Below are 14,094 nucleotides of genomic sequence, written 5' to 3' on the forward strand. Positions count from 1 at the left end.
CAGATAATGCCCAACACATATTAATCACTCAAACTCTATGTTTTGCCCATGTAATGATGCCTTTGGAGCTACTGTAATTAATATAAGAATTAATCCTCAAAAGTGCAATCCAGATCTATTAAAATCAATGTGGAGGGTTGACAATGATTTTGTTAGGATTTGGATTACATCCTAAAACCAGCTAAAACTAGCAGTTAACAACCTTGGCACTGGCTTATTTGCATTATTTTGGCAGCTGCAACTCATATTTTCTGGTTATATCAACATTATTTTCTCTAATGATGGGTATTGAGAAAAATCTTATTCACTAATATAAATGAAAGCCCCCCACAGAACAGTAGAGGCTAAGGAGGAAGCCTGTTCTGGCCAACATCCATATTGCATAATCCAATGATGCTGTTGTCATGGCCACCATTCTGGGAGCTCCACGGGGTGCTTCAACCTGAGTGAAGCAGCAAAACTTCCTCCTTCACATGATGTCTGTAATAGTCAGAGACTCACAACCATTTCCACTGCAGGTGAGGAAAGTGCCCACATTGCCTGTTGCGTCTTGTTACAAGCCGTTACAACGCTATAATAAATCCCTGTTGTGATTTTGTAATGCACAGTGGAGGTGGCAGTTCCTAGCAATTTTTGGAAACTTGGAGGCGGATAACTCCCCACCCCCCAAATCAAAACCATTTAGCTCCTCTTCCTGTTTTTCAAACATTACCAAAAGAATGCTACTCACAAGTAGAAGTGCATTTCCACATGCAGGTCAAGCAGTGCTAAATGCAGGTGTTGGACAGGGGACAAGATCTGGTTAATAGATGTGGGACTATGCACATGCTGTCATTCAAACATATGAAAAGATTAGACGTTGCCTGCTTCTGCTCTTAGAAGTAAATCCTGTGGGATGAGCATAATGTATGTAGCTATAAGTCATTATCACGCTCTTGCCTTTTAGGGTTCCCAAACAGAGAGAGGTGACACAGTAAACAATAATCACATGCATCGTAGGCTTATCATTATGCAAAAAATATTAATAGAATTCTCCCAGAAGTTTTTCAGGCGACAAGAAAAACACACTCCACCAAACACCCAAAGCCAAGTTTTAGTAAAGAGATTTACCCTTCATTCTACTTTTCCGCATTAGTTTGGGCAGCAGAAATCCATGCAGATAAAATGCAAATAGAAAACACAACATTTATTTTAAAAAAATACTTCTTAATACATCAGGGCACCTGATATCTTGAAAACTGAGGTTATTCATAATTCTTACATTTTAACCCTGCCAGCACCTGATATTTGAAGAAACATGCTTTGCTTTTTTAATAATGTTGAGGAAGCTGCAGCTTTGTTTATCACCACAACACTAGACCCTTACTCAACCTCTCCATTCCACATAGTTCTTAAAGACACAGATTCCCTTTTAAAGCCAGGAAAACTTTCTGCCCAAATGTTTTCAGGATATCTCCCTTTCCCACCTCCCATGGTATGTGGACAGAGTGGCTCAAAAAGTCCCCTTCATAGCCTCATTCCCTATGGTGCAGTTTACTTAGAATCATAGAATTGTAGAGTGGGAAGGGACCCCGAGGGTCATCTAGTCCAACCCCCTGTAATGCAGGAATCTCAGCCATTCAACCTCTGTTTAAAAACCTCCAAGGAAGGCGAGTCCTCCACTTTCCAAGGGAGTCTGTTCCACTGTCAAACAGCTCTTACTGTCAGAAAGTACTTTCTGAAGTTTAGTCAGAATTCGCTTTCTTATGACTTGAATGCATTGGCTCGAGTCCTACCCTCCAGAGCAGGAGAAAACAAGCTTGCTCTGTCTTCCATGTGGCAGCCCTTGGTTACCTATACACCTGTTTCCTGTACACTTGGCCCTCTTACATGTAATGTAATCAGGTAGAAGAAACATGTATGGGGCAGGGATAGCAAGTTCCACCCCTGACTTGCACATCAGAAGAGAATGGGCACTCACCCCAATTCTGGCTGGGCAGCGGTTGCAGCTCAACCCAGTGCTCCCCGGGGCACAATGGGAAACATTGTTTTCCTCATGGCTGGCCGGTGTAATCCTCCCCGGCTGGCTGAAAGGGCTTGTGGGATTGGCCAACAAAATTTCCATTTGAACTGGCCAATTGAGGGGAGGGGGGAGCTAAAGCAGCAGGCCAGAGTAAAGAATAAATTAGTTGAACTTAATGGAAGTTTTGACAAATCTGTCCCACTGATGTCGGTGGGAATGATGTTCAAGGAACAATGCAATTATGTGCATGTCTACTCAGAAGTATGCTCCATTGTGCAAAATGGGTCTTACTGCCAAGAAAGTGGGCATGGGGTTTCAGCGTAACACCACCTTGCTACAGTTCACATAGTGCTTTATATGCAAATCATCACTGGATGCCACAGCCATGAGGTGGTGCACCATTCCTCATGGATGCTACTGTACATTCTTAATTTTGTACTTAGCTTTTTGCAAATGACATATTGTGCCCTGGTACTTTTTGAAACCTTGTAAGACATTCTGCGTTGCACTTCTATCTACCAGTATATTGTATATTTTTCCTACACAAAAATGCTTTCCACATAGGAAATTCAGGACAAATTCAGTGGGCCATCTTTCCTAGGAAGTGTGTAAAGGATTGTTGCTTTTAAAAGCCATGCAGTCATTTCTGTTGAGCCTAAACTGTGTTGTCATATTTTATAATGTATTTCAGGTTCACGATGAGGAGTAAACCTATTATGCCTTGAGTAGCTGCCGGCTAGACTGGTTCTTGCATAGAAACCAGCAGCCCACCGCTGAAGCAGAAGAAAACAGGCATCTTAACAAATAAACAAATATCAAATTAAAATCTACTGATGCCCTTGTTATATGTATTCTCAGTTATTTTTCGCAAGGTTTGGTATTAGGATGTGAAGAAACAATTTCAGCACTTTTTATTAGTATTTAGGATGTTGGAGATAAAGTGCAGATTTCACGGGAAAACATTTTTTGTGGAATCCCCATTGAAATATCTGGAAATTGCTTAATGACTGCCTTTTGATGTGGCTTGTACAGGACAGATTTCAACCACTGCCCTAGACCTATGAGTCAGATAGCCTCTTATTCATGGTCTAGAGGTGGTCATCTGGTTTAAAGGCACAGACAAGCATACTAAATGCTCCCATGCCAAGCTTCTGTTTTTGGAATCGCAAGAAATTCAAAGAAGGTGAGCTATAGCTTCTTCTTTTTATGTAAAAAGTCCCTTTGAAGACTTTATAATGAGTTACCTTAGCAAAGAACAGTCTGTCACATACATAGCCCTAACTCCCAATCAAAGGCTTGTACCAATCTCGAATTCCAGCAGGATAAATCTTCTAGCATCTCCTCCTTGATGTTGTGAGCTTCAGATCTCCTCTATATAGGAAAGATGTGAGACGCATGAGCAGGTGTGTGAGATGACAAGACGTTAGAGATAGGTAATAACTCAGCAGTCACCCAGTTTATGGAGAGATTGAGGCATTCAGATAAAGGAGCCAGGAACTCCATGAAAAGCAGCAAGGAAAATATGGCTCTTATTAGGCTTATGCATGTTACCAATTTTATCACACTATATTTTCTGCTTTTCATTGACCTTTCCGCTGAAGATTTTCATTGAAAGGGGACATAGCCTGGATCTATAGTATATATTCAGGCATAATCATTCATATATCTGGAGTCCTACAAAGGGACTTCCCATCACAGCTGGCTGCCAGTAGCTGGTGGACATTTGTTTTTCTTATTTAACCTTAGATAGCGGCTTCAGGGTGCATGACTCTTTACAGTAGGGGTAGGGAACCTGAGGCCCCCACTGTGGTTGGACTCCAGCTTCCATCAGCCCCTGTCAGCAAGACTAATAGTCAAAGACAGGCCTTTGCCCAGAGGGTTTTTAATCCACTTTGCAAAGGGAGACGGCAGATGAAAGAAAGGTGAACAGGGAGAATATGCATTATTACGTACGTAGATAGTACAGTCGTACCTCGGCTCCCGGATGCCTTGGGAGTTGAACATTCCGGCTCCTGAATGAGTGCTCCAGTTTTCAAACATTCTTCGAAAATGTTCGGATTAGCTTCCTGCAGCTAATTAGAAGCCACACTTTGGTTTTCAGAAGTCGAATGGACTTCTGGAATGGATTTCGTTTGTCTTCCGAGGCATGACTGTATATGTATTTAGGTTTCGTAACAGTAGGGTAAGGGGAGTGGTGGTTGCGCCGAATGCTCCACAGAAAAGGTGGGTTTGGAGGAGAGAGTAGAAGGAAGAGGAGGCCTCAATCCTTTCCAAGGCGAAGATGTGGAAGCCTCTTTGGTTTTGCCAGATTTCCCTTGACAGCATCAATGCTCTTCCACCCACTTTGTCAAACCTAAGTCAGGCGTGCCTTCTGACAAGACATGAAGTAATTATGTACTAATGATTCCAGACTATTGGTGGATTCTTCAGAGAGAGAGAGTGACATAGTCTTTAATTTTGGAAAGCGTACCTCTGTCACTGCGTTCCATTCTTCCTTGACAAAGTGGCTTGAATGCATAATCTAATGGCCACGAGGGATTTTAAAGCTTTGCATTGAAATATGAGCCAGCACTCGACTAGCACTCTTGTCACTTCAGGGTTACACACCACACACTGACAACACGTCCACACAATGGCAAAGATTTAAACACATTTCTCTTAACTAGCATTCCCAAAACTGGTGTCCTCCAAATGATTTCAGTTACAACTTACACCACCCATAGTCATAGTCTGGGGATCATGGGAGTTGTAGTCCAAAAAATATGGAAGACACCAAGTTTGGGAAGGCTGCTCTTAATGACTGACAAAGCAATTAAGGATTTAGGAGTTAAAATGGGTGTCTACTTCCAGAAAGGCTAGTGAATTCTTAGGTTTTATATGAACTTGCACCAATCTTCCTTCATGTAAAGGGACTAATAAGCACATAAATCAATCATGGCTATTCCTCTGTATAGGTAGTTATTATTGCTGTTCACTCATCTACACCAGACACAAAAGCTGTTGTTTTTAAGATATTTTTTTAAGGAAATTAGGCAAAAAATAGACACTTCTGATATGGCCAGACATTTTAACTGCTTTTTGAAAATTCTGCCCAGACACCATTTTTGACAGAATCCCGACTATGTCCAGGAAATTCCAGGTGTATGGCAGCCCTATAGTATAGATCCCTGTGGCAAGAGAATAATCTGCCTCACTATAGTGCCTTGTAAATGCATAAAGCGTAGCCGAAAACTTTTTTTTTTTTTGGCAAAAGTAGATCAGAGTTGGATTTGAACTTTGGCTGAGCACTGGTGACCTGTACTGCCTGGGTTATCGGTCTAATTCTGATAAAGACTGGTGATATTTCTTCGGGGGAACCTGGAAGTTGCATAATGCCACCCCAATTACCAGAATCAAAGGGAAATCTGTAGACTAGGGCCTGGCCACAAAGTTACTGAACAGTGCAATGCTATATATAAGTCTATTGATTTCAATTAGTCTACTCTATTCTATGACCTAAAATTCAGTATCCCACATAATTTATACCAATATGATATGATATAATATAATATATACCAGTAGGAGCAGTCTATATTATATCAGGATGAGTGAAGTTTGACTGCATTTTTTTTGTCTATGACAATTGGAAAGCAATGTTTTCCCCAATGGCTTCAAAATGTCAAGAAGTTTCCTGCCTGTTTTCATTCAAGGGATGTTGTTCCATCTGATCATTTCCCGCAAATACAAAGTAAGAGCTGTTAGAGCTAGTACTATAGGACATACCTCCGGGGACATTTTAATTGAAAACTTCTGTACTGCATGTTCCGAAAAATTTCAGCCAGCTGTGCTTGAGCTATAAAAGTTCATTGCAAATAAATGGCAAACAAGAAAAAGAAAGCAGAAGTTGGAGGATGAAGGTTGCATTCAAAAAATTTCAACCACAGTTTATTTTTCTCAAAAATTGCACTATATATGCTGTTAGGGTTTGTTTTACATTTAGAAACACATAGATTGCCAGCATTCAGCACAAGGAAAAACAACAAACTTTGCAAGCACAAGTATGGGGAAAACTCATGGGATATATTTTGAGAAATAAATACATATTTGAACCAATTTTGTGAAAAATGTTGTAATAGAGGATTTTGAGTAATATTAGTTTTGGCATTAGATCCATGCAATTATCACATTCCTCTTCATGTGAGAGATTCCCATTTGAAATGAACTTTCCTGGTCATCTTAATTCTAAGCATTAAATACGATGTCAACATAAGAGGTGCCTTACACCAAGTCAGGCCATTGAACAGTAATGTATTATGAGCTGGCAGTGGCCCTCAAGGTCTCTTCGAGCCCAGCCTGCCAGGAATCGAATCTAGGATTGTCTGTATGGAAAGCATGTGTTCTGTCACTAAGCTGTGGCCCTTCTACCTGCCAGTGGAGGATACAGAGGCTCTGCTGCATGCACATTAGGATGAACGCCAAGAAAAATGTAGTGAAAAGAAATGCACATTTAAAACACATTAATGTGAATTAAGATGCACATTAAGTGGTATCCCCCAAGGAGCAGTATCCAGACCTGTGCTTTTTAACTTGTTCGTTTAGATTTAGAGCTAGGGCTGAACACTTGGGTAGTCACATTTCCCAGTTACCGAATCATTCACGGTGGTCGATGACACTGAAGAGCTCCAAAAGCCTCTCTCCAAATCGAGTGGATAAGTAGTGGAATGGCAAATGCAATTCAATATAAAGGTAAAGGTACCCCTGACCGTTAGGGGTGGACGACTCTGGGGTTGCGCACTCATCTCGCTCTATAGGCCGAGGGAGCTGGCGTTTGTCCGCAGACAGCTTCTGGGGCATGTGGTCAGCATGACTAAGCCACTTCTGGTGAACCAGAGCAGTGCACGGAAACGTTTACCTTCCCGCCGGAAGTACCTATTTATCTACTTGCACTCTGACGTGCTTTTGAACTGCTAGGTGGTAGGAGCTCACCCCGTCATGGGGACTGGAACCACCGACCTTCCGATCGACAAGCCCTAGGCTCAGTGGTTTAGACCACTACCAGCCTTATTCAGAGGCTGAGAACTACAGCAGGTCTTGCTTGGGGAATCCCTGAAGGCTTCTGGTTGGGCACTGTAATGTTGGACTAGATGGGCCTTTGGCCCGACCCCAACAGGGTTCTTTTATGAATGAGCATTCATTCAGAGGCACCTTGGCGGGCTCCAACCTACACTCATTCCACAGACATGGCTGCTACAGAGGGCTATGAGGCAGTTCTGCATATATTTTGACTACTCTCTACATAGAATAGCCCTACCTCTGACATTCTAGCAGGAAGTCCACGGTTGGATTCCTTGCAGATTGGATTCCTTCCAAAATCTGTGCACTGTGCTTCCTGTATCACTACTCCCAGAGTTACATTCCTTTTATCCGAATCCCTGAAATGCTGCGATATGTACAGCCCAAGGTGTGTGGCAGCGATTGCCAACACGTATAATGCAGTTAAGGTGTATTCAGCCTGCTATCAGTTTTCCCGGCTTAACTATTGCTTCTGTTGTATCCAGAGTTGTGTTCCAATAACAGCTGTACAAGCTGCTGTCACTCAGCCGAGGGCTATGCAATTTTAATGTGTTTGCACGTACATTTCCTCAGGGATTTCTGCATGAAAAAAGGGCTGTTCAATTTTTGTACTTGGGGTTTTGATCCAGGAGTTGATCTTGCTTGTAATGGTGGCGGCACACATTTCTTCCAGTGAATTGCTTTTGTCATTACCAGAATAGACCAAGGCAGGGTATAGTCTCCAGACAATTGCCCTGTTACTTTTCTACAGCCTTTAAAAGGCAATGCAGAAAGATATAAATATTTAGAGAGAGAAATGGTGCATTTCTTTCCCAAATTGCAAATGCAACCTGCCAGTAGAACTATTCGTCTGGACGCGATGGTGCAGAGGAAGAACTGTTTGTTCGCTTAAATGTTGGTGCTCTGATAATGTTTTTCGTTCTATCTTTAAAAAAATACATTATTAAGGGGAAGAGAGGGGCAGTTGCATCATCCTTGCTTCAGTTGCATCACATACTCATTCTTAGGGCTCAGCTAGACAAATGGTGAGAGATCTGTGATTGCATCTCCTGCCATCAATGGTTTTTGAGTTAAAAGCAGCCCCGGGAGGCCATAGCGCAAAGCGAGGTGGGTTTTTCAAACCTCTTTCACCCTATGTCATTTTCCAAATCAAAATTGCCCACCCCCGCTGCTGCTACTTGACCTACATATGGAAACATACAAGTGCTGGAGAGCAGTATTTTGAAGTGGAAAATAGCATGAGGAAATGGTCTCGCCCCGAGCCACTGCCCCAACTATTTAAAAAACAAATAAATCAGAAATCTCAGATCGTCTTGTACAGTTTGGCCCTGGTTTATTGTTTGCCCAGTACAGGGGATGAAACACCAGTAAACCCCAAAGTTCCCACTTCCCCAAATTTGGGAGAGGTTCCAGGGGCAGCGGTGCTAAGGCTTCACTTCCTTTTGGAGAAGAGATCGCTGGAGACTTTAGACATGTTCAAAGTATTTATTTCTAAATATGTATGTAGAACAGGGGTGGTTTGAAGGTCTAATATGCTCCAAGCAAACCTTTCTGGCATCAAAGACCCAACCATATTTTAACAGTGGCAGCGAAAAGGTTGAAATTAAATACAGTGGTACCTCGACATCCGAATGCCTTGACTTCCGAAGGTTTCGACTTACGAAGTCAGCAAACCCGGACGTATTTTCACCCTGCGCGCGTTCTGTGCATGTGCAAAGTGCAAAATTGCGCTTCGCGCATGCACATAATGGACACTTCAACATCCAAAGGTTTCGACTTATGAAGAACGCTGTGGAACGGATCGGCTTTGTAAGTCGAGGTACCACTGTAAAAGTAAAGCACACAGAGCACTGGGGTAGGCAGAGCCCAGGGCTGCAAAAGGGCTGCAATGCACCCTGTGCATTTAATTGAGCATTTAATGAGTGTGGAGGAGATGATGCGCACTCCAGCTGATCTAAACAGCTAAGGACAGAGGTAGTGTGTACACAAAGGTATATCTGCCTGTACAGTATGTGTGTGTGGATGCAAGAAGTACCTGCATCCCAAGGTGGCTTCAGTTTATTCTCACACTTTAGCTCGCTCTGCTTTAAAAACTGCTTCTGTTGTTACCTTGAACTGAACCAGATACTTTCCTTTAGTTGGAGCGGGTGACGCCTTCTCCAAAGTGATGCCTTTTGTTGGATCCTGACATATCCTTGACATCTGGGAATGTTCTCTAAGCCTAACTAAACAGTTTAATAGCGCTGACATTATCCGACAGGGGCAAAGCAGCTACTTTTATTTAGTTTCACTTTCCTTTCTGATGTTTGTAGCTGTTAGTTCTGCCCAGGTTGGCACTGAAAGGCTTTTCTTGCCTCTGATAAAGAGCTCAGCTGGGGGATTCATTTAGTGTTTTCTCTGGTGATTCCAGAGAAAACTCTGCATCATTAAGCCATCTTACAAAAATTAGCTGCCATTAGTGAAACATCTACCAGCCATCCCAAGCCATTTGTTTTCTTGAGAAACGTTGTATCCTTAATAAGGGCCATTGCTCAGTGGTAGAGCATCTGTTCTGTGTGCAGGTCCTGAGTTCAATCTTCAATATTTCCAGGCAGGGCTGGGAGACATGTCTCTCTGAAACCCTGGAAAGCCAGTAAGAACAAGATGGAACAATGGTCTGACTTAGTACAGTATAAGGCAATTCCCAATGTTTCTATATAAAACAAAACCTATGAACAGCATGTTAGCCTATTAACAGCATGACTGATAAGCATTCATAATATGATCTTAGAAAAGCATCCTTTGCTCATGGAGACTTGACAATAGAACACTATTCTTGAAGGCAGTCAGGGGTTTGCTATCTGCAAGTTTAGCTATCATATGCAGATGGCCAACAAATGCCACTGACTTGGCCAAGCAGAAATTTGGCAGAATATATGGTCCATTTTCCAGCAAAGAAACTGAACCAAGTCATTTGGCACCATGCCAACCAGTACTGTCATGTTCTGACAGTCAACTGCAGAAAGAACACACATCCAAGCCCCAGATGGAAATTTATGTTTAGAATTGAGAATGGCATTCAATTGGTCTGATGCCTCAAGAGCTCCTAAAATTCTCTGGATGCTGAGAAAAATGTGCAACTAGCATTTTTAATTGACATCTACATACATTGCTGGTAGTGTCAAGTGATATTCACTCCAATGCCAATTGAATTGTATTAGCCTACTGACGGCTGATATTCACTAAAAAGCATGGGTTTAAGCTTTAATTTTGTGTATGTACGTCTGTATCTCCATTTTTCTGCAAATCGGGGCTATTTTTTAATAGTGCAATCTTATGCAAGTTTACTTTGTTTGATGGACTTACAGGCTAGCTCACTGCGCAGTCTAAGACATGTAAAATTATATTCCTATGCTTTAGATGTGCCCATAAAGGCATTATAAGAAAATACCTACCTTGAACTTTTAATTTCAACTGTCACTCTCCCTCCAAAACTACATGGTATTTCAGCTGCAACATTCCATAGGCAGAGAGGAAATGCGGAGAGAGAAGCATAGTAAGAAGGGAGAGCAGGGGCCTTTGAAAACTGCACGCTAACAGTGCCTGCCTGGACAGCTTACCTCTCTATTACAATGAAATACATAATACATCTACCAGTATATTTAAATTACAGTCATGATTTCTAAATCTGCATATGGGAATAAAATGCAGCTCGTGCAAATAATTAGTAGTAGTAGTAATAATAATAATAATTTGATTTATACCCCGCACATCAAATCTGTGCACCCTATTTTTTTTCGGGGTTCGTGTGTGCTACGCGTCTCCTCTTTTTACGGCGATGCATACACTCGTCTCTGTGTGTATGGTTAACCCCTTTGCGCATGGTTAAGCCCTTTGCGCATACAAACGCGCAAAAGGGCTTAACCAGTTCCCTTCAGCCGTGACCGAAAAGAAACGGCTGCCTCCTTCGGCCCCTTTAATGCCACGGCGCCACTGCCTGCCACATCGCAGCTGGCGAAGCGGCCTGAGCGCACGTGACTCCGCTTCCGAGGACACGCCCCTTTCGCGAACCCTGGCAACGAAAAGGGAGGTAAGGAGGCGAAGCGGAGGGAGACGTACGCGTGAGGCGACTGGGAGAGGGGAGCGCCGTGCCGCTCTACGCACGCGCAATGAGACGACGACGAAACGATTGGCCCGAAGCACCAGGGGAGAGGAGATTGGCGGGCGAGTGTTCGGATGGGAGGGGCTTGTTTCCCCGGCTACGCCGCCGCTGCCGGCCTCGCCGCTTGTGTGTTGTTGTGCTGGGCAACTCCGGGCTGGCTGAGGGATGGTCATGGCGGCCGCTGAGGAAGGCGACGCGGCGGTGGGGGCCATGGAGCGGGGGCCCGGCGCGGTTTACCACATGTTCGTCATGATGGAGGACCTTCTGGAGAAGCTGAAGCTGCTCAACTACGAGGAGGAGGCGGCGCTGCGGAGCCACAACATGAGGCCGCCCTCCAGGTAAAAGCGGGCCAGGCGGGCCTCGCTCCCGTCCACCAGCCCGGGCGGTGGCGGCGGCGCTGGGGTTGTGTGTGTGTGTGTGTGTGTGTAAGCTCCCGGCCGAAGAGTGAAAGGCTCGGCCCTGCCCGCGAGGCGTACACGTGTCCACGGCAAGGGACGGTTCACTCGTGCGCGCGCGCCCTGCTGGGTCAGCCCTGCCCCTGGTTGGTCTCGGTGGCTGACAGTTGAGTTTGCCCCATGGGAACTCTGGTGGTCTGTCATTCCCCCCTGCAGGTGATCCGGTTGGTGGCTGCGCACGCTGAAGTTGTGCTGGACGAGTAATGTTGTTTGGAGAGCGGGGCCGTCGGGTCCTGCGGCTCTGTGCCCGCGCTCTCTTCGGGGTGAGCAACTCCGCCGGAGCAGAGAACTGACTGACAGATAAAACATGCATAGGTTTAGTGCTGCATGTCTGCATGCTTCGTGCGTTTTCCAGGGCACGCGTTTTCTTCTGCAGCCCCTGAAAAGCTAAGTTATTAAAAACTTGCATTTTGGATGAGTTAGGACTGTGACGGCTGCACGTTTTCTTAAAATGTTGTTAACTTGGTGGAACTTCCTTCTGATGGAACATGCATGTGGTTATGCTGCAAGAGTTGGTGATTTTTGTTTTTAACATGATGGGTGTATTATTGTTATTATTATTTATTGAATTTATATACCACCCTATAAATATGCGTTTTGGGACATTAGTGCCCTTCTAAATTTTACAAGGCAGAGAACTTTTTCTTTGGAGGAATCTGCTCATAAAAGTGTGCCATCTAGTACAGCAGGGGGTTGTGATCCTACCAGTGTTAATATGGAACTTTTCTAGATGAACTCTTGAGATTTTGCTTGGTGACGAAAGGTCTTTCCGCTCAGACTGATAAAGAAACAATGTCATTTTTTTTAATTAGCGTGCATAAATAGTTTTTAGACATTGAGATGTTCCATTTACAGTGCTCAGTCCTGTAATGGCAGAGACCTAAATTTGCCTGGTGTTTGAGAGTGGTGTTGAGATTGTACATTGGATGTGCATCAGGCACATATTCTCTATGTGAGAGTCAGCAGAATTGGTTGTATTTATGAGGGGAGAACTTGCTTGTTTATTGCAGTCTTATACCTTTGGTGTATCCTGCTTCCATTTGTTTTGTTCTGCTTTCCTCATCTGTAGCCTTAAGACTGATCCTTGGAGAACATTGGACCTGTTCTTTGTTCTGGTCTGTAATACGTACATCATAAATTCTAGTGTTCTATAATACATCAAAGATAAGTAGTTCCTAGTGGGAGACACTATTATTGGATCTTAAGTTATAAAATCTGAACCTTATCAGACTGTGGCTTACTGATTACTGCTGCTTAAGGGTAATTGTTGCTCAGAATTGTTTGTGCTGTGACTGGTGAAAGTTTTGCAGGAATTTAAGCTGTAGCTCTGACTAGAGTCTGTTACATCTTTGAAGTACCAAAGTCAAGTTTTAGGGGTTTTATTTTCATCCTCAAATTGTAGCACTCTTTTCATCTACAGATAAAAGAAAATACAAAATAGTATTCATTCATTAATCAGCCTGATTTGTTCATATCGTTCCTCTTGTAGCTCTTGCAGAGTGGATGTAAACCTGGAATAATTTAATTTAGCTAAGCGTTGCCAATTAGGCTTTTTGCCAGCTTGACTGTTAGTGTCAATCCTTTTGCAGTTTGGATGAAAGCTGTGTTCAGAGAACTTGTGTATGTTGCTCAAATGCTGTGCAGAGTAGAACTTTTGCAGTTTCAGTGTTCAAGCTTTCTTTTTAAATGTTCCTAGGCTTTATACTTGAGAATATATGTAGTACACTTGACTTATACATACTTACCTAGGAGTGTCCCATTGAACTCAGAACTTCTGTGTAGACACATAAGGGATTGCACTGCCGCAAACTAATTGTTATCTGAATGAGGTTTTAGGTTAAGAAGATGATGCTTTTTCTTGAACAGCTCTTCATAGCACCTCACTGCATCAGTTATTGTTGCACACATTTTAGTCCTTTGTTGTTCATCAGTGAAAGTTACAACTTCTAGGACTCCTCAGCTATAATTAAAATGTTTTCTATGTTGTGCAAGATAAAGCCTTTGTTCTCACCCTTGCTGAGCTATATTCAAAGCATAGTTGATGAAAATACAAAATGAGATGCTGGCTTGTTCCAGACATCATTATCCATCACCTGATAAACAAACCATAGTTGTTTGTTTTGAAATGACCTGTGTAGTCCTCCTTTTGCCCCTTCCCACCTCCCCTCCCATGTCCACTTCTGTCAAAGCTGTCTTTGATTTTTAAGACTAGTTTCCTGCGGTGTCTGAACTAGGAAACTACAGTTTATGCATTCCCTTCAGTCCAGATCAAATCATCTATTCTCTTCTGTGAAATAAAAATATATATTCTGGCTCACAGAAGAAAATATGATTTCGCATCAGCATTGATGTTGCACCAGACACATTAGTATACACGCAAGGGGGCAGTCCAGGTCCCTAGACTTGAGGAGGGGGTTGAATTGTGGAGAGGTGTCCCTCTGTTC

At 43.1% G+C, this 14,094-nt stretch overlaps 2 protein-coding genes across 2 annotated transcripts in view; both read left to right on the top strand.

Moving 5' to 3' along the window:
• The window catches only part of MYH15 (myosin heavy chain 15), an 88,080-nt gene extending 85,270 nt beyond the window's left edge, over nt 1-2,810 (top strand). The window contains exon 42 of the mRNA XM_035115695.2: nt 2,694-2,810. Coding sequence (XP_034971586.2) covers nt 2,694-2,711 — 18 coding nt within the window. The 3' untranslated portion in view covers nt 2,712-2,810. The remainder of the gene's footprint in view (nt 1-2,693) is intronic.
• Nucleotides 2,811-11,291: 8,481 nt separating this feature from the next.
• IFT57 (intraflagellar transport 57) overlaps nt 11,292-14,094 on the top strand; it is a 29,295-nt gene continuing 26,492 nt past the window's right edge. The window contains exon 1 of the mRNA XM_035115888.2: nt 11,292-11,533. Within this exon, the coding sequence (XP_034971779.1) occupies nt 11,361-11,533 (173 nt within the window). The 5' untranslated portion in view covers nt 11,292-11,360. The remainder of the gene's footprint in view (nt 11,534-14,094) is intronic.

The sequence above is a fragment of the Zootoca vivipara genome, chromosome 4 (assembly GCF_963506605.1).
Source record: "Zootoca vivipara chromosome 4, rZooViv1.1, whole genome shotgun sequence".
Lineage (NCBI taxonomy): Eukaryota > Metazoa > Chordata > Lepidosauria > Squamata > Lacertidae > Zootoca > Zootoca vivipara.